Source organism: Mesoplodon bidens (genome assembly GCF_964165515.1).
Source record: "Mesoplodon bidens genome assembly, chromosome: 5".
Classification (NCBI taxonomy): domain Eukaryota; kingdom Metazoa; phylum Chordata; class Mammalia; order Artiodactyla; family Ziphiidae; genus Mesoplodon; species Mesoplodon bidens.
Window position 1 is genome coordinate 11,317,911 of NC_138161.1, and position 26,314 is coordinate 11,344,224.

At 40.1% G+C, this 26,314-nt stretch overlaps 1 protein-coding gene across 1 annotated transcript; it reads left to right on the top strand.

The window, feature by feature from the left end:
• Positions 1-15,723: 15,723 nt before the first annotated feature.
• Positions 15,724-22,224, top strand: SMIM34 (small integral membrane protein 34; the record flags this gene model as incomplete). Its single annotated transcript, XM_081235318.1, is given in 3 exon segments — positions 15,724-15,778; positions 21,825-22,193; positions 22,196-22,224. Coding segments are annotated over 3 exon segments (453 nt in total).
• Positions 22,225-26,314: the final 4,090 nt, after the last annotated feature.

Sequence of the window (26,314 nt, forward strand, 5' to 3'; positions counted from 1 at the left end):
TGACTTGGCCATACTTGGTAACATTGGCACCATAGGGCTCAGGGGATGCACATTCTAGAGCATGCAAGTACAGGAGCCACAGGTGAGAGGCAGGTAGGCACTCTCTGGGGTCACACGGAGGCAGGCCCGGTTCTTCCAAGTTTTGTCTGTTAAGCATGGAATACCAGAATTGGATTTTTTTAAAAAAATCAATGACTATTGAGTTATATACTTTACAATTTTTTTTAATGCTTTTGTGTGCATTATGTGTGAAATCCACGTATCTAACCATTGTTCTAGAAAACAGAGCAGCTCCCCCGTGTGGCTGTCTCATCAGCGCCCTCTATTGAAAACCCTTGAGCTGGTCACCCAGGAAATCCGTCTGGGGCAGCTCCCTGTGGATGGCCTGCTTGTAATAGCAGCCTCTCGCCACAGGGTGGCAGAGCATCCATGGGTACCTCGGAGCCCTGCCCCGCAAGAATCCCGGAGTCCAGAGTCTTCAGGGACCTCTTGGAGAGAGAACGTCTAGTGGTGGTAACATCAGGACAGCCTACACTGAACTACTGAATCAGTAATTACCGGGGGCACAGAATCAGAGGGAGAATGAATTACTGAATTTCAAAGGGCTTTTGCAATAAAGTCAGGGCAAGCTGCACATACATAGTTTTCACACCTCTTGTGAGGCAGGCTATTTCTCTTACACAAGGGAGCATTTCTACAAGAAGATGCAAATCAGGGACAGAGATGGACGTCTAGGGGATTCGATTTAAGATGTTTGGAAGCAAGACTTTCACACATACTAGCATAGAAACAGCTGATTCCATGTAAAGAGTTGATGTGCTCATTGCAAACCCCTCACTCTTAAAAAAATAGATTTGCCTTTTCAATAGGTAACAGACACATAGTAAAAAACAAACAAACAAATCATTTAAAAGGAAACTGCCCAGAGGACAATAAAAGGATTCTTAGGTCTCTTTTTAGAAATATTCTTTACATATACAAGAATATACAGCTTTTATATACAAATGGTGGACAAAACAATCTACATCATGCTTATTTTTTTCCTACTTGTCAAGATTTTGAAGATTGTTCCTCTTCAGTACACAGACATCTGCCTCATTCCTTTTAATGCTTGACTAGGGTCCCATCGCGTGGATTTCCGTATTGTCCTTACCAGTCCTCTCCTGATGGACACTTAGATGGTTTCCAATCTCCTGCTTGCAATGACCAGACCTGTACATATGTCCTGGAAATATGCTCACATCACACTGAAGTCCCCCACATTCCCAGCAGATGACTGAGTGGTCAGAAGGCATGTGTGCTATAAAAGTTTGATAATCCCAATTATTCTCAATAATAAAAACTGACTTCTATGTGCTGTCACTCTGTGTCAGACACTGTTCAGACTGTTATGTATACTGTGGCGAACACATTGTGGGTGGATAGACCCACTTTGCAAATGATCTTTACTTGTCTACCAGTAGTAAATGAGATCTCTTTATAATTCTGATTTGCATCTATACTGTTATGGGTGAGAATATTTTTTCTGTTTAAAAGACACTGTTACTTCTTTTTCTTTTCTTTTTTTAAATCTTTTTTTTTCCTGGACTTCTTTTTCTGTGACTAGCTGTCTATGTGCTTTGACCATGTTTCTGTTGAATAGCTGACCTGTTTTATTTAATATTTAAAAACTTTTAAATATTAACAAATTTGACACTTTACCATATGTGTTGCTAATGCTTCCCCCAAGTTTATCATTTATTTATCTCTTGTCTCGATTGATAGTATTTTGCTTTTGCCTGAAGGGTTTTTTTTTAAATAAATTTATTTATTTATTTATTTATTTATTTATTGGCTGCGTTGGGTCTTCGTTGCTGTGCGCGTGCTTTCTCTAGTTGCGGCGAGTGGGGGCTACCCTTTGTTGTGGTGTGTGGGCTTCTCATTGCGGTGGCTTCTCTTGTTGCGGAGCACGGGCTCTAGGCACGCAGGCTTCAATAGTTGTGGCTCGCAGGCTCTAGAGCGCAGGCTCAGTAGTTATGGCGCACGGCCTTAGTTGCTCCGCGGCATGTGGGATCTTCCCAGACCACGGCTCAAACCTGTGTCCCCTGCATTGGCAGGCGGATTCTTAAGCACTGTGCCACCAGGGAAGTCCCCACGAAGGCATTTTTAATTCTTATGTAGTTGGATTGATCAGTCTTGTCTTTTGTGACTTCTGACTTTTGTGTCATGTTTGGAAAGACTGCCACAATCTGAGACTATAAAAGTAACTCTCCCATGTTTGCTCTAGTTCTTTTATAGCTTTATTTTTTAAAATTATAATTTAGCTCCATCTGGAATTTATTTTGGCATAGCAAAGTAGAGATCCAATTTAACTCTTTCCCAGATGTTTACCCAGTTGTCCCATGCATTTATTAGATAACCAGTCTTTTCTACACTGATTTGAAACATTCTCTTTATTTTATACTATTTTCCTGAATGTTTTTGAATCTATTTCTGGAATTTATTCTGTTCTACTGGTCTGTCTGCCTGTTTATATGCTGGAATCAAGCTCCTTTAATTTCTGTGGCTTTACAATATGTTTTAACATCTTGCAGGGATATTTCATTACTTTTTTTTCCTATAATTTTCTTGGCTATTCTTGCATGTTCAATTTTACATATAAATTTTAGACTCAACTTGTCTGTGTGAATTTGAATGGAGCAAGGCTCTCAAAGTCTTTGTCTAAATAAGAAATTTAGCAAATTTATTTACCTCACGCTTCTGGTGAAAGAGGAGGGAAGCCAAACAAAGAAAGTTAACAAAGATATTTCCTTTGAGGAAACAGTTATCAATTTATATCTCTGCCAGAGTCAACATAATTAAGTAAAACAACCAGTTTGAATAATAGCTTTGGGGGAAGTCAAGTTTACTTTTCTCAGAGGCAACATTGAAAATCCTGGGGATTCGCCTATTCATTTGTTGGAATAATACCTGCACGGATGGGTGTTTATGATGAAGGATGCTGTCTGCTGCTCTCTGCAGCTGCAGGGAAAGAAGGACCATTTTCTCCTTTGATTTTGCTGTGATTTTTCAAGCCTAAAAGTTGGAATTCTATTCGTTGAAACTGAAAGAAATATGGACCTGAAAACACGAAATATATCATTGGAAAGGAAAAGACAAGAATAAGGTCATTAACAAATGGAGTAAGGGCTCTGAAAACTTGGCATTCAGTGTAGTTTGGAAAACAAAACAAAACAAGAACAACAAAAACCCAAAAACCTCTGTTGATCTTTTGTTGGGATTGTACTAAATCTATAGATGAATTTGGAAGGAATTATCATCTTTACACAAGTGAGTCTGTCTAAGAATATGAAATATTTGCATTTAGTCAAATCTTCCTTTTTGCCCCTCTTTTTAAAGACTTTCTCTATGTGAATCATATGCATTTATTGTACTCATAGGTGTCTTATCTTTTTTGGTTCCAATTGTAAGTAGAATCTTGTTTTCAATTATATTTACATAGTTATTGCTGTTAATATAGATTCTTGGATATTGATTTTTTTTAGTATTTATGTTGTACCCACTCAGCTTACTGAATTATCCTACTAATAGTTCACTAATAGTTTTGCAGTTGATTCTCTTTATTTTTCCAATTATCCTACTAATAGTTTGCTAATAGTTTTGCAGTTGATTCTCTTTATTTTTCTAATCATACAGTCAATGATAACTTTTGCCTTCTCTTTTCCAGTTTTAGTACCTCTTGTCTAATTGAATCGAATAATTCCTCCAGTATAACATTAAATGACAGTGGTGATAATGGGTGATTGTGTCTTTTCTTTCTTTATTTTCCTTCCAGTTTTATTTAGCTATAATTGACATACAGCACCATACAAGGTTAAGGTGTACAGAATAATTAATGATTTGCCTTACTTACGTCATGAAATGATTACCACATAAGGTTATGGAAAATCCATCATCGTACATAGATACAAAATAAAAGAAAAAAATAATTTTTCCTCTGGATGAGAACTCTTAGGATTTACTCTCTTAACTTTTATATGTAACATGTACCAGTGTTAATTACATTTATCATGTTGTACATTAACTTCCTAGTACTTATTTATCTTATAACTGGAATTTTGTACCTCTTGACTGCCTTCATCCAATTTGCCTGTCCCCCACCTCTGGTAATCACAAATCTGATCTCCTTTTCTATGAGTCTGTTTGCTGTTGAAGTATAATTGGCCTATAACTATGTTAGTTCTTGGTCTACAACATTGTGATTCAATATCTCTATATATTTCAAAATGATCACCAGGATAAATCTAGTTACAGTCTATCAACATACAAATATATTACTTATTGTTGACTGTATTCCCCACACTGTGTATTTCATACCCATGATTCATTTATTTTTTAACAGTAAATTTGGACCTCTTAGTCTCCCTCACCTATTTCTCTCATCCCCTCACCTTCCTCCCCTCTGGCAACCACTTGTTTATTCTCTGTATTTATGACTCTGATTCTGTTTTGTTATGTTTGTTCATTTGTTTTGTTTTTTAGATTCCACATATATCATACAGTAATATTTTAATATTAATATTTGATTTAATGTTTGATTTATTTTCTACATAAATCATACAGTATTTTACTTTCTCCAACTTATTTTACTTAGCATAATAGCCTCTAGGTCCATCCATGTTGTCACAAATAGAAAGATTTTGTCCTTTTTATGGCAGAGTAATATTCCTCTGTGTTTGTGTGTGTGTGTGTGTGTGTGTGTGTGTGTATCACATCTTCTTTATCCATTCATCTATTAATGGGCACTTAGGTTGCTTCCATATCTTGGCTATTGTAAACAATGCTATAATGAACACAGAAGTGCATATATCTTTTCAAATTAATGTTTTTGTTTTCTTTGGATAAATATCCAGGAGTGGAATTGCTGGATTGTATTGTAGTTCTATTTTTAAGTTTTTGAGGAACCTCCATACTGTTTTCCACAGTGGCTGCACCAATTTCCTTCCCATCAGCAGGGTACAAGGGTTTCCTTTTCTCCACACCCTTGCCAACAATTATCTGTTGTCTTTTTGTTAACAGCCATTCTGACAGGTGTGGGGTGATTGTGTCTTATTCCTGACGGTATTGATGTCCTTCTAATGTCTCACCATTAAGCGTAAGTCCAGTTTCTGACTTCAGATATATTTAATTTAGCATATTAGAGAAATATCTATCTTCTTATTTATCAAGATTTTAAAAATCAGGATGGAATTGAAATTGAACAAATACCTATCTATCATCTATAAAGATGAACACATTTTATTTGACTATTCTTGTGGTAAATCACGTTAATGGATTCCTAATATTAAACAATTCTTTCATAATTGGCATGTCTGCATTTGTTTGTGGTGTATTATTCTTTTAGTGTACTATTGGGGTCTATTGACTAATATTGTATTTAGAATACTTACGCCTTCATCCAGAAGTGAAGCTGGTCTGTGGTTACCTTTTATCATGGTGGTTTTATAGGGCTAGGTTATCACTGATGTAGTGGCTTCATCAGAAAAATTTGGAAGATTTTTCCTTTCTCCATGCTCTAGAGCTGATTAAAAGCAGCCTTCTTTATCAGTAAAGGTTTAGTAGGATTCACCTGTAAAATTCGCAGAACCAGATTCTTCTCTGGGTGGATGACTCTTTCACAAGTTTTTCAGCATCTTCTATGGTAACCGATATTTTCTGATTTTTAAAATCTCTTTTGGGATCAGTTTTGGTCATCTATATTTTCCTAGAAAATCATTAGTTTGGTAAAAGTTTTCAAATTTATTTGCACAGAATTGAGCAGGTGAAATGAGGAATCATTTCTTTGATTTTCTCTATATATATTGCTATTCCATTCACAATTCTTATTTTGTATATTTGTTCTTTGTCCTTTATTTCTTTATTAGGGTAGCTAATGGTTTATCCATTTCTTTCCTCCCTTCCCTCCCTCCCTCTCTCTTTCTCCCCCGCTTCCTTCCTTCCTTCCTCCCTCTCTCTTTTACTTTCTTTCTTTCTTTTTCTTTCTTTCTTTCCTTCCTTCTTTCTTTCTTTCTTTCTTCAAGGAAGCAAGTCTTAGATGTATTATTAGCATTATCTATTTTCTGGCTTCTAAATTCTGCTCTTATCCTTTTTAATAAACCACTCCCCACCCCCACTTTCTTTAGAATTATTTTGTTTTCCTTTTTCTAACATCTGGAATTAGGTGTTTAATTTACAATTTTAAAGCAGCCTTATTGAGATATAATTTACATACCATAAAATCTACCCATTGTAAGGGTACAGTTTGATGATGTTTAGTAAATTTATACAATTGTGAACCATTACCACAATCCAGTTTCAGAATATTTCCATCAGTCTAAAAAGTTCCCTTGCTTCTGTTTGAATCAATTCCTATTCCCACCTCTGGCTCCAGGTAACCGCTGATCTGCTTTCCATCTCTGTAATTTTGCCTTTTCTAGAAATTTTATGTAGATGGAACATTACAATGTGTGGTCCTGTGGGTCTTGTTTCTTTCACTCAGAATAATACTTTTGAGGTTCATGCATGTTTATTGCTGAACAGTGTTCCTTCATAAGGATATACCACATTTTGGTTTTCCATTCACCTGATGATGGACGTTTGGACTATTTCCAATTTGGAGCTATTATGAAAGGTACTGATATGAATATTTATGTATATTATGTTTATGTATAAATATTTATGAATATTTAGTCTTTGTGTGGACATATATTTTTGTTTGCCTTGTGTAGATACCTAGGAGTGAAACTGCAAAGTCATGTAGTAGGTATATATTTAGTTTTTTAAGAAACTGTCAAACTGTTTTCCAGAGTAGTTGTACCATTATCATTCTCACCAGCAATGTATGAGAGTTCCTGTTTCTCCACATCCTTGCCAACATTCAGTATGGTCCACTTTTTAAGTTATGGCCATTTTAGTAGGTGTATAGTGATACATCACTGTGGTTTTGATTTTCATTTCCCTAACGACTAATGCCGTTGAGCATCTTTTCATGTGCTTATCATCGATTTGGGTACCTTCTTTGGTGAAATGTCTGTTCAAATCTCTTTCTGACTTTTTATTGAGTTGTTTGTCCTCTTATTATTAAATTGTAAGACTTTTTCATATATTCTGGATGCAAGTCCTTTATCAGACACTTGATGTGCAAATATCGTTTACCAGTCTGTTGTCTTTTCATTTTCTTAATAGTGTTTTTTTTGTTTTGTTTTGTTTTGTTTTTGCGATACGCGGGCCTCTCACCGTTGTGGCCTCTCCCGTTGTGGAGCACAGGCTCCGGATGAGCAGGCTCAGCGGCCATGGCTCACGGGCCCAGCCGCTCCGCAGCATGCGGGATCTTCCCAGACCGGGGCACAAACCCATGTCCCCTACATCGGCAGGCGGACTCTCAACCACTGCACCACCAGGGAAGCCCTAATAGTGTTTTTTGAAGATCAAAAGTTTTGCATTTTGGTGAAGTCCATTTTATCAGTTTTTTTCTTTCATGAATAGTGCTTTTAAAGTTATATCTAAGAAATCTTTGCTAAATTCAACATCACAATGATTTTCTTCTATGTATTTGTGTAGAAGTTTTATAGTTTTAACTCTTACATTAAGGTTAAGCTAAATGATCCATCCTGAGTTAGTGTTTGTGTATAGCGTAAGGTAAGTGTCTTAGTTCACTTTTAAAATATGAATATCTGATTGTTCCACAGCCATTTGTTGAAAAGACTGGACTTTCCCTATTTTTTGGTAAATCTATTTTTATTTTTTCTTCTTTACTAATGTTAGCCATATTGTATAGATTCAGATATGCACTGTTTTAATTAATTTTCTAGATATCATTTTACTTTTAGTCTTGATTTTCATTTTAACTAAGAATTTTCTGAGCCCTAATTTCCAGTAGCAAGACTTATATTTTTCAATTTTTAAAATTAATTTCTGTTCGTAATAATTGTTAGTAGAGAAGATTTCTATTTTAAAAAAATGTCCTTAAGTGTCCTTTACAGCCAAATCTATGATTTTTGTGTATGTGAAAATTTAATGGTTCTTGGAAAAAAAAACCCTGTATTTTCAGGACATAGAGTTCAATATATATATATATATATATATATATATATATATATATATATATATATATATATAATTAGTTCTGCTTTATTAAATATATCAATTATGTATTTTGATTTCTATAACTTTACTTAAAATATCTTGTTTATTTTTTCTATTATGGGCCAAGAGGTAAATTTAAATTGCCTGCTTCTATATTTTTTCTGTCATCTTTCATTTTCAGTAAGTTTTGCTTTATGAATTTTGATGCTGTATTATCTGGTGCATAGATACTCATGATCTTATATGATCAGAGCAGATTATTAAGTGCCTCCTTTTACTTTATTTAATGTTTTATGTATTGAGTTCAACGTACATGATATTAACATGGATATTTCTGCTTTCTTTATGTTTGTATTTACTTTGTGTCTGTGCCCATTCTTTTTCTTTTGATATAATTAAGTGATTTAGATTAATTAATAATTGTAAGCTGACTTAGAACATGCCTGGCACATAGTAAGTGCTAATTAAGAGTTTGCTGAAAATAAAAACAAACAAAGTCCTTCTGCATTTCCTGAATGCAACGTATAATTGGCTATTGTTTGTGTTGATTTTTTTCATCTGCAATATATAGATAGGACAAATTTATTTAGTCTTGGTTTATTATCTGGTTTTAGATCATGCTTTTTGTTTTTTCTTTTTTATAAATTTTATTTATTTATTTATTTATTGCTGCACTGGGTCTTCGTTGCTGAGTGCAGGCTTTCTCTAGTTGCAGCAAGCGGGGGCTACTCTTTGTTGCGTTGTGTGGGCTTCTCATCACGGTGGCTTCTCTTGTTGCAGAGCAAGGGCTCTAGGCGCATGGGCTTCAGTAGCTGTAGCACATGGGCTCAGCTGTTCTGGCTCGCAGGTCTAGAGCATAGCCTCAGTAGCTGGGGCACATGGGCTTAGTTGCTCCATGGCATGCAGGATCTTCCCTGACCAGGGCTCAAACCCGTGTCCCCTGCATTAGCAGGCAGATTCTTAACCACTGTGCTACCAGGGAAGCCCGCTTTTTGTTTTCAATGCTTTTTTATTTTTCATTTTTCTTATTTGTTGTATTTTCTTTGCTTTGCATGTGTGCACCTTCTGACAATTTGAAATCTTTATAATCTGCTTCTTCCAGTAGGATTTTTTTTATTAATGTGAAATTCACATAACATAAAATTAACCTTTTAAAGTGTACAATTCAGTGGCATCTAGTACATTCACAATATTGTGCAACCATCACCTCTATCTAGTTTCAAGGCATTTTCATCATCCCAAAGAAAATTTCATACCCGTTAAACGTTATTACCCATTCCTCCTTCTCCTAGCCTCTGGCAACCACTAATCTGCTTTTTATCTTTATGAATCTACCTTTTCTGGACATGGAATCATACAATATGTGACCTTTTATATGTCTGACTTATTTCCCTTAGCATAATGTTTTGGAGATTTTTCCATGATCTAGCATGCACCAGTACTTTATTATTTTTTTAACATCTTTATTGGAGTATAATTGCTTTACAATGTTGTGTTAGTTTCTGCTGTATAACAAAGTGAATCTGCTACATGCATACATGTATCCCCATATCTCCTCCCTCTTGCATCTCCCTCCCACCGTCCCTATCCCACCCCTCTAGGTGGTTGCAAAGCACCCAGGTGATCTCCTTGTGCTAAGCGGCTGCTTCCCACTAGCTATCTATTTTACATTTGGTAGTGTATATATGTCCATGCCACTCTCTCACTTCATCCCAGCTTACCCTTCCCCCTCCCTGTGTCCTCAAGTCCATTCTCTACGTCTGTGTCTTTATTCCTGTCCTGCCTCTAGGTTCATCAGAACCATTTTTTTTAGATTCCATATATATGTGTTAGCATACAGTATTTGTCTTCTCTTTCTGACTTACTTCACTCTGTATGACAGACTCTATGTCCATTCACCTCACTACAAATAACTGAGCTTCATTTCTTTCTATGGCTGAGTAATATTCCATTGTATATATGTGCTACACCTTCTTTATCCATTCATCTGTCGACGGACACTTAGGTTGCTTCCATGTCCTGGCTATTGTAAACAGTGCTGCAATGAACATTGTGGTACATGACTCTTTTCGAATTATTGTTTTCTCAGGGTATATGCCCAGTAGTGGGTTGCTGGGTTTTATGGTAGTTCTATTTTTAGTTTTTTAAGGAACCTCCTTAAGGAACCTACTGTTCTCCATAGTGGCTGTATCAATTTACATTCCCATAAACAGTGCAAGTGGGTTCCTTTTTCTCCACACCCTCTCCAACATTTCTTGTTTGTAGGTTTTTTGATGATAACCATTCTGACCAGTGTGAGGTGATATCTCATTGTAGTTTTGATTTGCATTTCTCTAATGATTAGTGATGTTGAGCATCCTTTCATGTGTTTGTTGGCAATCTGTATATCTTCTTCGGAGAAATGTCTTTTTAGTTCTTCTGCCCACTTTTGGATTGTTTTTTTTTAACATCTTTACTGGAGTATAATTGCTTTACAATGGTGTGTTAGTTTCTGCTTTATAACAAAGTGAATCAGCTATACATATATCCCCATATCTCCTCCCTCTTGCATCTCCCTCCCACCCTCCCTATCCCACCCCTCTTTGTTTGTTTTTTTGATATTGAGCTGCATGAGCTGTTTGTATACTTTGGAGATTAATCCTTTGTCAGTTGTTTCACTTGCAAATATTTTCTCCCATTCTGAGGGTTGTCTTTTTGTCTTCTTCATGGTTTACTTTGCTGTGCAAAAGATTTAAGTTTCATTAGGTCCCATTTGTTTATTTTTGTTTTTATTTCCTTTTCTCTAGGAGGTGGGTCAAAAAGGATCTTGCTGTGATTTATGTCATAGGGTGTTCTGCTTTTGTTTTCCTCTAAGAGTTTTATAGTGTCTGGCCTTACATTTAGGTCTTTAATCCATTTTGAGTTTATTTTTGTGTATGGTGTTAGGAAGTGTTCTAATTTCATTCTTTTACATGTAGCTGTGCAGTTTTCCCAGCACCACTTATTGAAGAGGCTGTCTTTTCTCCATTGTATACTCTTGCCTCCTTTATTAAAGATAAGGTGACCATATGTTTGTGGGTTTATCTCTGGGCTTTCTATCCTGTCCCATTGATCCATATTTCTGTTTTTGTGCCAGTACCATACTGTCTTGATTACTGTAGCTTTGTAGTATAGTCTATTAGTGCTTTATTCCTCTTTAAGACTAAATAATATTACATTGTATATAGAGACCACATTTTGTTTATCCGTTCATCCACTGGTGGACATATGGGTTGTTTCCACCTTTTGGCTATTTGAGTCGTGCTGCTGTATGCATTCATGTATGAGTGTTTGTTATATACATAGGAGTGGAGTTGGTGGATAGCATGGTAATTTTATGATTCACTTTTTGAGAAACCAACACACTCTTTTCTACAGTGGATGTGGATGCAGCATCTTACATTCTTACTAGCAGTGTTTAAGGGTTCCAATTTCTCCATATTCTCACCAACACATGATCATTTCCTTTTTTTTTTTCTTGTGAAGTTATATCTCATTGTGACTTCGATTTGAATTTCTTTAATTACTAATGCTGTTGAGCATCTTTTCACGTGCCTGTTGGCCATTTGTTCCACTGGTTATTTTAAACATACTTTTTATAATGTGGTTAATCCTGTTTCTTGAACAATATCCATTAATTATCTAATATAGATAAAAATAAAATTAGAATACTACTAATTGTCCTGCCTATCCTGACCACCTTTTCTGATGATATTTTCTAAAGAAGTTTCTCCTCCTCTACCTCTTTGTTCCCTATTTTAGCATCTTATTTCTTTCCTTTATGGCTTGAAGTCCAGTTTTTATTAGTTTATTGTTTGTTTATATATTTTTTCTCTCTTCCCACTAGATATAAACTCTTTGAGGGCCGGGAATCTGTCTTGTCATCATTGTACCTCCAGCATTTACCTAGTACAGTGTCTGACTGGCATATAGTAGGTCCTTAATAAATATTTTTTGAATGTATGTTTGAATGAATGGAACAAAACTTGTCCAATTTTATAAACAATGACTCCCTAATGATAATCATGATAATGATAGATACAAGTACTTATATTTATATTAGTGTCCAAGCACCATGTCAATAAATTGCCACTGACTTCGTGGCAGAAATTAATCTCTCACAATTCTGGGGGCCAGAAATCCAAAATCAAGGTATCAGCAGGGCCACACATGCTTTGGAGGCTCAAGAGAGGAATTCTTTCTCCTTGCTTCCAGCTTCTAGTTGCTACAAGCATTCCTTTGCTTGTGGCGGCATCACTCAAATCTCTGCTCTGCCCTCACACAGCCCTCTTCCCTGTGTCTTTGTGTGTCTTCTCCTTTCCTGTCTCTTATCAGGATACTCACCATTGGATCTGCAATCTACTTTAATCCAGGATGACTGAGATCCTTACCTAAATTTCATCCACAAAGGCCATTATTCCAAATAAGGTCACATGTTGAAATTCCAGGTGAACCTATCTTTTGAGGGAACACTATCTTAGTCTGTTTGGGCTGCCATAACAAAATACCATAGTCTGGGTGGTTTAAACAACAGAAACGTATTTGTCAAAGTTGGGGGCTGGTAAGTCTAAGATCAAGGTGCCAGCAGATTCAGTGTCTGGTAAGAGCTCTCTTCCTGGCTTGCAGATGTCTGCCTTCCTGATGTGTCCTCACATGGTGGAGAGAAAAGGAGGAAGCAAGCTCTCTGGTGTCTTTTCTTATAAGGGCACTCATCCTATCATGAGGCCCCCACCCTCATGACCTCATCTAGACCAAATTACCCCCCAAAGCCCGACCTCCAAAAACTATCACACTGGGGGTTAAGGGCTTCAACAAATGAATTTTGAGCAGACACAATTCAGTTCATAGCAGACATCATTCAACCTACTGCATGAGCTAATCAGGCTCTGTTCTTTCTGAATGACCCTTGAATCCATGACTTCTCTCCAGCATTACTCCCACTACCCTCTTGCCTGGATTAAGCCCACAGCTGCCTGACTGGTTTCTCTGCCTCCAGTCCTGTCCCTCTTCAACCCATGCTCTACAATGCAGTTCTGTGTGATCTAGGACAGGTGACTTTTGTCTTTTTCTGAGCATGTGCTGTAGACTGGTTTAATTACTGGACCCCATCCCAATTCTGACTGCCCACAGTAGATGCCTAACTCAGTCTGGCCAATCAGAGCCATTCCCTGGGATATCCCTGGCTAGACAGGGAGAAAAGTACCCCCTTTCCCATCTGGTGGTGAAACTATTTGGGTGTAAGTCTGAGCACCACATGCCACAATACATGGAGAGAGGCTGAGAAGGAAGACAGAAATGGACCTTCCTCCCTGCATTAGCCCCATAAGCCAGCTCTATCCCGCCCTCTCTCTTGCTTGCTTGAACCCATAAAATCTCCCTTTCTTCTAACTCTTGTTTAAATTTGGCTCTGCATCCCAGAGCACGGGATCCATCATTACAGACAAGACTCATGGGACATAATAGTAACACACCTTTGTGCTCCCACTTCTTTAATTCTGCTCTGTGGGCTCTACACAGTGTGGGGGTTGATCTCCCCTGCCCTATAGTCAGGTTGGGGAATCTGAATTTGGTAATTATGATCATGCAGTCTCATGTCATAATCAAAATTCTGAGCTCGATCTCAGGTTGAAGCTCCCCCGTCTCCAGCTCAGGCTGCAGGGGCAGGAGAACTGCAGGGGGACAGTGGGGGCAGCCTTCTTCCTTCCATCACTGCTTTTCTGCTTCTACTCCCGCCTTGTTACTGTGGTGTCTGACCTCCCAAGGGCTGAAGCAAGGGAACCAGAGAGGGAGCAGAACAGTCTTATTTGTCAGTTCTGTGGTGTGAACTAGCAACAGGCAGGTGTTTAGAGCTAATGCCTTCTCTTGTGGGTTCAGTTTTTCAGTCTTTGAAGACTTGCTCATCCTCATCTGACAGACTATGCAAGGTCAGTGTTCAACAGCAGCCCCATGTGGCAGCTGGAGGCAACAGCAGCAGAGGATTATTCAGACTAGTCCTCTGGGCTTGGCTGAGGAAGCCAGGCTTCCCTCCTTCCCTACTCTGGACAAAGTTCCTGAGAGTCCTGGTCAACCTGAGAGGAGGCCTTAAGAAGGAAATAAATATAAGATTTCCTATGAATCAGACAACCAAGGGCTCAAGTAATTAATTGGGAGAAGAAATGAGGTGTGACTGTATTTGCCCCTTGGAGTCCTTCATGTCATCACAATTTATTATCCTTTGTTTACAGCAGAAGTTCAGGTCAGGGAAGTGACTTGACCACAGTCCCTCAATTAATAAGGGAGAAAGCCCCAACTAGAACCTGGGTCCTCCAATTCCAGAGGCTCTGAGCTTTCCTCTGTAACTCCTTGGAGACAGAAGAGAAGAGTAATGTCCCTAAGTGCTAGAAGATGACAATGAAGGTGAAAGGAAGGTCAGGAGTGACATATAAGTGAGAGACTTTTTAAAATATGCAAAACATCTTTTAAAAGTCCTCTGGGAGGTTGTACCCCCTGCAAAGGCAGAAACACCTGCAATCTGTGTTCTTGGCTGTACGACTCCTGGACATCAGCTTTAATGTCCTTTCACAGTGCAGGGTGTCAGACTTGGTTGGTGGGGTCTTCCTCCCACACCCAGAAAATACTTCTTAGAAAGAAGGATATAGGCATTTATTTATTGACATTTTAAAAATACCATTTCTGGCCCCATGAAATGCAAAAGCATTTGTTTCTTTTCTTTTTTTCTCTGTTTTGGAATGTCAAATCCATATCACTGCCACCTTGGTTCCCAATTTAGTCATTCTCTAAGCTGACTGGTTCTTTAGTAACAAAAAAAGCCTGGGAGAGTTCAGGTTCTAAAGTCAAAGGAGCCAGAGGGTATTGGGGTCCTTCCTCCCAGAGGAAGGAGGATATTTGCCCCAGCTCAGTCAACTATTTACTGGGTGAGTGGCTTTCCTTGACTGCCTTGAGGTTGATATTTGTCTAGACTGAACCAGAAGCCCAGAGGAGACATACATAAGTGGGAAGGAAATTCTTGGCCCACGTGGTGGTACATTTTGCTGTTATGTAAGCATTCGGGAATGACAAATAGTTGGCATCACCCACACTGCTTAAGAAGGCAGGCAGCTGCCCAGCCCCTGTGACTACAATCTTGACCATCCCCACCCCAGGCACAGGGCACTTTTCCTTAGATGGTATCATGTGGCCACAGCCATGACAGAATATAGAACCCTTTTTAAAAACAGCATTTGTATTTTTCTAGATAAACCTGCAACTTTATTTTCCATCGCCTATCAGGGCTTTCCATGTTAAACAGCAAGATGAGGTCTGCAATAAAGTAGAACATACAGGGGCTTCCCTGGTGGCGCAGTGGTTGGGAGTCCACCTGACGATGCAGGGGACGTGGGTTCATGCCCCGGTCCGGGAGGATCCCGCGTGACGCGGAGCGGCTGAGCCCGTGGGCCATGGCCGTTGAGCCTGCACATCCGGAGCCTGTGCTCCACAGCGGGAGGGGCCCACGTACCGCAAAAAAAAAAAAAAAAAAAGAGCAAATAAAGTAGAACATACATGCAGAAAAGTGAACACAATTCTAGGACGTGCCCCGAGTTGAACAAAGCCCTGAAACGGGACATGACCAACACCCTAGAGCCACCCCCCCCACCACCTCCTCTAGTCACCCTCAGCTGTAAGGTGCCTATTACCTTGACTTGTAACATAACAGTTTAATTTTGGCCAACAGGGAGGGTTTCAAGGTCATGGATATGTCTCAGCAATGACAGTCTACAAGTCAACCTGTAGGACAAGCAGTCCGGAGAATTCATGGGACTCTGGGTCCAGCTTGAAGGTGACATTTGCGGTGTGGAAGAAGAAGTCCTTTGGCACCTACAAGCTGTATGACATTGGGTAAGTCTCTTCTCTGAGCCTGAAAGGCGTTCCCCTCTTTAACTGAGAACGATACTCCCGCCTTGCAGGAATTCTAAGAGGCGGAATCCAGGAGGAAAACGCCTGGCACAGAGCTATTTCCTAATGTCAGTGCTCCCTGGGTGGTATGGATGAGACCAAAGACCACCTTTCCTTACACCTCCCCTACTTTTCTGAAGCTTATCCTTCCAACGTCCCACACTGACATCCTGTGGAACTGAATGCCGAAAACTTCTGACTTCACAGATGACATACGCTCCAAAGCCTGCACCTCTTGGGCGCCAGCTGCCCAGGCATGTTCTCCCTCTCCCGAGGCGGCCAGTGCTGGCAGCCTTCCTGATCAGACACCCTCACAAGGAGCAGCTCTTCCCTACACCCCAGGCTTCCTCCCTGTCTCCCTGGGACCAGAGGATATTGACCCTGCTTCTCCTCCACCTTGCAGGGGAGGAAACTGCAGGAGGGGTGGGGACTTGCCCAGGGTTACACAACAAGGACAAATTGGGAACTAGAGCCCTGACTCCCCGCCCTCCTCACTGTCATTTGCCTCCCTTTAAAAATTTTTTTAATTTATTGGCTGCATTGGGTCTTCGTTGCAGTGTGCACGCTTCTCGTTGCGGCAGCCTCTCCTGTTGCAGAGCATGGGCTTTAGAGCGCAGGCTCAGTAGTTGTGGCGCACGGGCTTAGCTGCTCCGCAGCATGCGGGATCTTCCCAGACCAGGGCTCGAACCCATGTCCCCTGCATTGGCAGGCGGCTTCGTAACCACTGCGCCACCAGGGAAGTTCCCATTTGCCCTTTATCATGAAGGATCTCCAATCTGCCCCTTCTCACCTCTCACAGTGGGTGTTGGGAATCCCTGTCTCTGTGGCAGAGCCAGAGGTACCAGGGTCCAGCCATCCCACAGCAAGAGACAGCAAGAGCCTAGATAGAGCTTTGACAAAGATTTACATTTAATGAATGGGTGTGTTTAACACGGTTAAACTTCTTTATATTCATAAAGAATATACAGTGAGCATTCTCCCTCCCATACCTGCCCTCCATCAACCCAGTTCTCGCCTCCCCAGGTTCCTCTTGCTCTTACTTTCTCGGGCATCCTTTAAGGGGCTCTTCAATGTCTACACGAGCAAAATCAGATCTGGATGATTTCCCCCCCCCTACTTTCTTACATAGATGGTAACATACTCTCTTCTTTGCTGTTTCCATTTAACAAAACATCTTGGAGATCTTTACACGTCAGTACACAAATAGCTTCCTCATTGTTGCATAGCCGGGTAGTATTCCATTGTGTACCTATATTATATTATTGAAATACAATCCACATCCCATGAATGAGATTCATTTTTACCTCATGGATGCTAGTGCTATAGAGTTCACTGTCGTACACAGTCTGTTTTCTATTTGTTAGGAAAACTACAGCATCATTGCATAATTCTTGATGGTAATAAATTTGAATAATCAGATTTCTTACGAAAAAATTCACCCACTAAAAATCTATGATTCAATGGATTTTAGTATGTTCACAAATATCACCAAAGCAATTGCAGAACACTTTAATCATTCCCTAAATAAGCCCTGTATCCCTTAGTTATCACCCCTTAGTCCCCTACCCCAACCTTAGACAACCACTAATCTACTTTCTGCCTTTACAGACTTGTCTATTCTTGACCTTTCATACGAATGGAATCATACAACATGTTGTCCTTTGTAACTGGCTTCTTTCACTTAGCATAATGCTTCCAAGGTTCATCTATGTTGTAGCATGTATCAGTACTTTATTCCTTTTTATTCCCAAATAATATTCCATTATATGGATAGACCACATTTTACTTATCTGTTCATCAGTTGATGGACATTTGGATAGTTTCCACTTTTTTGCTATTATGAATCATGTTGCCATGAACATTCACGTACAAGTCTTTGTCTAGATATTTGCTTGCATTTCTCCTGGGTATATACCCAGGAGTGGAATTCCTGAATCATATGGCCTATTTTAAAATTTACTTATCTAGTCCCTCATTGATGGAAATTTGATCAAATTACACCTTAAAAGCCAACGAGCCTCATGAGTTAGGCAGGTCAGGGCCACATTAGTGAGAATTCAGAGAACAGAACCGGCCCAAGTCTTCCGACCTTTTCTCCCGGCATTCCCTTTTCTCCCGGACTCTTCTTCTCACCTGTTCTAGTTAAATCTGCTTTGATTCCAACGTGGCCTGTGATTTAGGGGTGTGGGAAAGAGAAGCCCCGTTCCTCACAGCCTGACCCATGAGCCCATCGCCCACTTATCCCTGAGGGGGACCCAACTCCCTCAGCTGTGTCCTCCTGCACAGGCTCCTTCCTTTCTGGGTTTCCTCATCCAGGACAGTCCTAGAGAAAGCTGGTGACTGACTCTTGACCATGGAGTTTCCTGGCCCTGTGACAACGGGTCTCTGCCACACCTGACAATCAGCCACACCTGCAACAGGTGCAGAACAGGGAATTTCAGGAACCCTCCAGGCTGTAAGCCAGCCTCAGAGAGCTTCCTGCCACCACTGTCCTGGATGGGACCTGCAAGAGCTGGAGGCTCCTTGGTACCAGCATGTTTTTAAACAACTCGTGTGCTTTGGATCTTCTCAGCAAGCCAAAGCCAGGAAGTGCTTTCTATTCTGAGCCAACAGGTGACAGATCGACTTCGATCCTCTGATTAATTGAAGGAGACAAAATGAGTCCAATTTCTCTCTGCTCAGTTTCTACTTGGTGCTGCCCTAAGATTCTTTGGGTGTCTCGTTGCTATCTGCTCTTGAAACTCAGTGCAGCCTGACTCCAGTAGGACTGTGATCATTTGCAAAAAGAAGTTATTCTCTTTCAATGGCAGCTGCTTATACTTGCCTCTTTAAGAGTCAAGGAAAAGACCACCTCATGGAACGTGAGTATTCTGCTCTGACTCAAGGATGAGCAGTTCTAGAATTTCTTATATATGTCACATTATTAATTTATAAGTGCAAAACAGCACAGATGAAAAGCTTTGTCTCTTCTATAGGATACAGAAGATACCGTCTAACTTATACATTTAAAAAGAAAGGTAAAGAACAATGTACTGCAATAATTAAAATACTGAGTTTCTTTCATGTGGAAAATGGACTGGCTTTCAAATAATTTAATGTTCTGTAGTACTTAGTTGGGTATATTTTAGATGTATTTGAACATATTACGTCATTCTATAACAATCCACAGAAAGGTCTATAAGTTTATACATGCGTTCCAGGTTTAAACAAGTTCTCTTGCCCTTATTAAAGTTTGTGATGTTCTTGTTGGATTGATTTGTTTTTCAATAATTATGGGAACATTTTCCCTTTCCTTATTTAAGTTCTTAAACCATTCTATCAACAGCGGTAAAAAATTCCTGATCACTGTACTGTTTCTTATGAGTGACAAATTTTATATAATGAAATCTGTTTATTTGGGCTGTGTCACATGTGGTTTGTACAGCTATTTTTAAATGGTTTCTCCCTTAATCTCAAAGTAATAGATTATTCATTCATTCGACAATTAACTATAATAAAACTACTGGTCTCTCTGAGCCTTGCATTAGCAAAATGAATTAACAACAAGTGAATATCAAATAGAAAGCACTTATGGAGCACCTTTGGTCTACCCAGCAGGTGATGGGATTTATCCTATGACATGTCTGGATACATCTGTGTTTACATAGAGCAAGAAATGAGAATTTGAACCTATAAAACAGCTGGAAAATGTCTCACAGTACTACTTCTCTGACTTTTGTCATTTCATTTTCACTGGCTCTCCTAGTAGAGAAAACAGTTTTGAGTTAAACAGCAATTAAGATCTTAATCTTCTGGTCTTGGAAGGGCACACAGTGTCTTTACCCAGGGGCACTTCACCAAGGAGACCAGGAAAGTGCCCACTTGTACTCTTCCATTTTTAAATTAATTTCTTTTTGAAAATAAATACACATGGTACAAAATGTACAAAAGGGCATCTGTGAAAAGTACATTCCCTCCTCCCAGTTCTCTTCCCCATGGGCAACCTCAGGTACCAATTTCTGCATATTCTCCCAGAGATATTTTACACGTATATAAGCTTCAAGCAAATACCATACCCTCCTTTATACATAGGATCGTATCAGCTATATCACTATACACTTTTTTATTTGTTAAGATTTAGTACCAAGAAAATTCTTTGTTACTTTTTATGGTTGCAGAGTATTCCACTGCATGGATGTTCCAAAATGGATTAAACCATCTCCCAATTGATACTATTCAGGCTGTTCTTAAGCATTAGTCATCACAAGCAATGCTGCAATGACCAATCTTAAACATGCATTGTTTTGGACATGTTCCAGCATATTTTTAGGATAAATTCCTACAGGTAGAATCGCTATGTCAAAGGTACATGCATTTGTAATATCAATAGACCTTGTCAATCTGCCTTCCATATTGGTTGTATAAATTTACACTCTCACCAGCAATTAAGCAAGGTCCTGACAACCCTGCAGACATATCCAGTGTATTCTGAGACATCATGAGTGTGCAAACCTGATAGATAACAAAATGTTATCTTGCTGCAGTTTTAATTTGCATTTCTCCTATTATGAGTGATACTGAGAAGCTTTTCTTATGTTCAAGGTCCATTTCTTTTTCCGACCTAATTGTCCATATCCTTTGTATATTTTCTACTGGGGTTTTCGACTTTTTCTTATAGAACTGAAGCTTATTAAGAAGTTTAGTGGCATAAATTGCCATTTTTCTCTGGTTTGTCATTTGTCTTCTGGTTTTATAGTATGCAATCACTTTAAAATTTTCAATGTAGTTGAATTTAGCATTTTCTTTCTTTCTTCTTTTTTTTCCCACCTCTGAATTTTTGTGTTTTGCTTAGAAAGGGATATCCCACTCTGAGATGATAAGGGGGAAAAAATCTACCATGCTATTTTCTAGTACTTTATTTCTTTTTTTAATGTTAAAACCTTTGATTTATCTGGACTGTTTTGGGGCATGAGGTGAGAGATGTGAACTCACTGCTGTCTTGTTTTAATGCTACTTATTGAATAATCCATCTTTTCCTTCCTGATCAGAAATACCCCTTTATTATCTACCAAATTCCAATTCCAACCCTACTGATGTTGTTACTCTGTTCCTTGGTCTTCCTATGTATTATGTCACACTGTTTTAGCTATTGTAGTTTTATAGGGAGACTTTTTAGGGAAAGCTGTACTTGGTTCTGAAGAGCCCCTCATGCCCTTTGCAGAGCCCAGTAAGCCCCACCTGGGCTGTGGGCAAATAAAGCACTCATTCATTCAAAAAATAGTAAACATTTCTCTGGCTGGCTTGGTTTAAATTTCTGGCTAAACTAATTTCCACTCATCACTCTTTCAGAGTTTTCCTAATTAGGAAAACTTTTTCAGTATGCAGACTTTGTCTATTTCACAAAGAAATCCTACTGATCTTTTAATTGCAATTATGTTAGTTTTATAGATGATCTTAGGGACAATTGACATCTTTATGATGTTGCATTTCCTATTCAAGAATTTGGTGTTCTGAACTCTCTTGACTGTTAAAAATATATTGACATGGAGTTACTCAGTTTTCCTGGGTCTCCCCCATGTATACATGTTGTTAAACTTTTGTGTGATTTTCTCTTGTCTAAAAGGAATAATTGACATGTATGTTGTTAGGCTTCTGCCCATTGAACAAAGAAAGCCTCGTTCAGCAGTCCCATTTTCCCACTGATGTAAAGACACTGCTACACTGCTATTGGCTTGGCCAGGCAAACTTTAGTCCAGAATGCTGGGTCTCATCTGGACCTCTCTGTTTCTCAGGGGATCAGGGAGCCCCCAACCAGACCCAGGCCAGCCCTGTCCTGGGGCACCTGCTGAGGGACCACTTGGAGGGAAGGAACAGCACCAACTCCACCAGGGCCCTGAAGCTTCCAGATGGGACCAGTGCCGCCTGGTATATCCTCACCATCATTGGCATCTACGGAGTGATTTTCCTCTTCCGACTGGCCAGCAACATCCTCAGAAAGAACGATAAATCCTTGGAAGATATTTATTACTCAAATTTGACCTCTGAACTTAAGAAGAAAGGGCTCCAGAGCAAGGCAGCCAAATGCTCTTCACTGCCCGTTAGCAACAGAGCTGTCCTGCAGCCCAACCAGGCCAGCCTGGGGATAATGTGTGGAAACAGCAGCCCCACACCGAAATCCAAGGAATCCCTTGAAAGTCTAGGCAAGCAGGCCTCCATAGAAAAGGCCCAAACTTCTTGCTTTGGGGAGCAGCTTTGGATTTAACTGGAACCTTGAAAGAGGAGTCGAGCCCTTGAGTGGGGCTGGAAGAGCATCACTGAGCCACTGGTGGAGGGGGGTGTGACCAAAAGCCAGCATCCTGTTTCCTTCTCAGGCTTTCTGGTGCTTTGAGATGAGCAGGGCTAGTGGCTTCCAGCCCAACTCAACCTTCACGGGAAAAGCCTGTGCTCCAGGAAAGGGCATGGGACATCCAGTGATCTTAGAGTAATCTGGGAAACTCTTGGTGTATATGTGAAGGTGGCCTCTTGTCATGGAAAGAAGGCTGAATTTGGAGTCAAATCCCTTGGATGAATATTCAACTTCTAGAGGGCCACATGAACTTTGAGTGGCTAGTGGCTCATCTGGAACATGTGAGGGTTGGGATATATGGTCCCAGAGGGCCATTCATTCTAAAAACTCTGACTGGAATATCGAACCAAAGTTGTCAATATCAACATCTTCATTTTCAGAAGTTCTTCATTTTCACTGAGAGGGTGGGGACCACTGAAAAAAAGCGTTAGTTTTGGAGTCAGAAGAATCAGACTCTAGTCTGAGTTTGACTATTGACCACTTTGTTGTCCTTGCACACATCACTTCACCCCTCTGGACCTTAGTTTCCTTACAGATAAAGTGAGGATAGTGATGCCAGTTTTCTGCCAATCTTACAAAGTAGGTAAGAGCTAATGAGATCATGCATACGAATGTATTTTGGAAAGTAAAATAAATATGTAAATATAAGCCCTGTTGTGGTGGTGGTGATAATGGTTGATGGTGGTGGTGGTGGTGATTGATGTTGATGGTGGTGATGGTAGTATTGGTGGTGGTTGATGGTTGGTGTTGATGATGGTGGTGTTGGTGGTTGATGGTTGATGTTGATGGTGTTGGTGTTGGTTGATGTTGATGTTGGTGGTGTTAGTTGATGTTGATGGTGGTGGTAGTGGTGGTTGATGCTGATGGTGGTGGTGGTGGTTGATGCTGAAGGTGGTGGTGGTGGTGGTTGATGTTGATGTTGGTGGTGGTTGATGTTGATATTGTTGGTGGTTGACGTTGTTGTTGGTGGTGGTTGATGTTGATGGTGGTGGTGGTGGTGGTTGATGTTGATGTTGTTGATGGTGGTTGATGTTGATGTTGTTGGTATTGGTGTTGGTGGTGGTGGTGGTTGATGTTGATGGTGGTCATGGTGGTTGATGTTGACGTTGGTGGTGGTGGTTGATGTTGACGTTGGTGGTGGTGGTTGATGTTGATGATGGTGGTGGTGATGCTATTGTGGATCAGGAAATGACTAGTCTACTGGTAATAGCTATAAGTAATGGCTGTATTACCTTATTCTACAGGAGAACCCATCTGCATAACAGTTGATGTCCTGTTCTCTGAGTCAAGTCCATGAAATTCAAGTTGTATATGTAGACAAAACAGTCACTTTTAATATTTAGACATCAAACGGTTCATTCAAATGTTTTACAAATATCTGTTACTTATATTCTTGTCTCTGCTTCAAAACGAAATAAGATCTTGGGCTTCCCTGGTGGTGCAGTGGTTAAGAATCCGCCTGCCAATTCAGGGGACGTGGGTTCGAGCCCTGGCCTGGGAGGATCCCACATGCCGCGGAGCAACTAAGACAGTGCGCCACAACTACTGAGCCTGTGCCCTAGAGCCCATGTGCCACGACTGCTGAAGCCCGCACACCTAGAGCCCATGCTCCGCAACAAGAGAAGCCACTGCAATGAGAAGCCTGCCACCACAACTAAGAGTAGCCCCGGCTCGCCCCAACTAGAGGAAGCCTGCGTGCAGCAACGAAGACCTAACACAGCCAAAAAAAAGGATGTGGTATGTGTTTGTGTGTGTGTAAAAAAAAAAAAAGAGAGAAATAGCATCTTGCCTACCAGACTGATTAATTTAGAGAGATTGTGATTAGCTGAATTTCTACAAGTGGCTTTCAGTAGGCAAAGAGAAAAATATATTTTATACCAACTTCTGTGAAGTTTATCTAGTTTCGCTTTTGGAGGGGTCCCCTGGACTACAAATAAAATGTATTTCCCTGTCTTCAGACAGTGGTCAGCAGCCAGCCCCAATGATTTAATAAAGGTTAGAATTAAATGCCAAGCTTTTTTTTTTTTTGAGAGGATGAGATAGACTTCCAACTATTTTTCTTTTTTTCATATTTTCCACATCATCATCTCACAGGCTCTCCAGCAAAAGTGTTGGTTTGTTTATATAGTTTGGGCTGGGCTTCATCCATATATATGAGATGCTAAGAGGGCAGGATAAAACAGTAGACACAAAGATAGATAAAAATGTAATCCTCAGTGAATAGGAATGCAGAATGCACTAAAATGGAAGCAAAACATCAGAACTTAAGTGAATTTGAAGATAAAATACATACTCTCTTGTTGGTTGCTTCTTCATTATGCATTTTTTTCTTCCTTAATCCAACACTCCCTAATTTGCATTTGGAAATCCATATGGCTCTAAGAAAGCTGAAACTACTCCCAGTGCGAGGCTGAAATAAGAGACCTAGGTTAATCTAATCAGTGCATCCTATCTCCAGCTTCACTGACTGGGGCCAAGCTGGACCCATGACCTAAGTAAGCCTTAGAGTGACAAGAAGGACTTCCATGGGGAATTCTGGAACACAGATGCCCTCTCTTGTGCTGGATGGTGTTAAACACAGATCTGAGTCTGGAATTGCTGGAGCCATTTTTTCACCAGGAGAAAAGCCAATTTGAGGGCAAAAGCCAACATAAAGAGGAGAACTGAGAAAATTACAGAGGCCAGAGTCCTGATCAGACTGTGCCCAAAGCCTTAATTTCCCACTGGAATGTTTTAGTTTATGGGCCAATAAATTCCCTTTATTAAGTCCTTTGGAGGTAGGCTTTCTGTCTCCCTCAACCAAAAATATCCTCAATGATACCACTGGAGAAATAATTTCCTGAAGGAAGTGGGCCTTGCAGTGGAATTTGATAAAAAAGCAATGTGACGTGGTAAGGTGGGATCATTTCTTTCAGAAAGATTTTTATATTTATAGGATTTTGTGTTTATAGGAAAAACAGAGATTTGATAGGCTTCTGTCAGCTCAATAGTCACTTGCAAGATTTCTCATAACTTGACCTCTCAAAGAGCATTCAGTGAGATTTTGTTCCATTTAATCCCTAACCCCTGACTCTTATTGTGGAAGCTCCTTAGAGGGCTTGCCATGTTAGAGATGAGGTCAGGACTGGCTCCAAACATATTTCCTAAGGAGCAAAAGCCACTGTCTTCCCACTGACATCCAGACACAGTTAGTTCATGGGATCCAAGGACATTTTCCCTGCTTGATCCAACTTTACCCACTTTCTGGGGGGCTGGGCCAAGAGTTTGCCAGGGAGATGTGTTCTTGGGTGGGAATTAGATCGGTGTAGGCTCCATTATAAGCTAGACTGGTGGGAAAGAACTTCAGGTATTAAGACTATTTTGTGCAAAATCCCTTAAATCTAAAATGTTTAGGCTCACAGCAATTAATCACTGTCTGGGCAAAACCTAAGTAGCTGGACTAGGAGGGAGAAGTTCCAGCACCACAGTGGTGTGTGTTCAAGTCAATGACTGTGGAAGAGATTTGCATGTTTCACCAACCCTGGTGGAGACAGGAACAGAGCAAACTGAGTCCCAGATTCAGACACTTTTTCTTTCTTTGTCCTATAGTAAGTTTTCTCCAAGATTAGCAGATCAGGTCAGATGCAGGCCTTCCTCTGAAATGAGAATTATTTAAAATCAACGTAGAGGGAATTCCCTGGTGGCACAGTGGTTAAGAATCCGCCTGCCAATGCAGGGGGACACAGGTTCGATCCCTGGTTCTGGAAGATCCCACATGCTGCAGAGCAGCTAAGCCCGTGCGCCACAAGTACTGAGACTGTGCTCTAGAGCCCGCGAGCCACAACTATTGAGCCCACGTGTCGCAACTACTGAAGCCCGCATGGCTAGAGCCCATGCTCTGCAACAAGAGAAGCCACTGTAATGAGAAGCCCGTGCACCGCAACTAAGAGTAGCCCC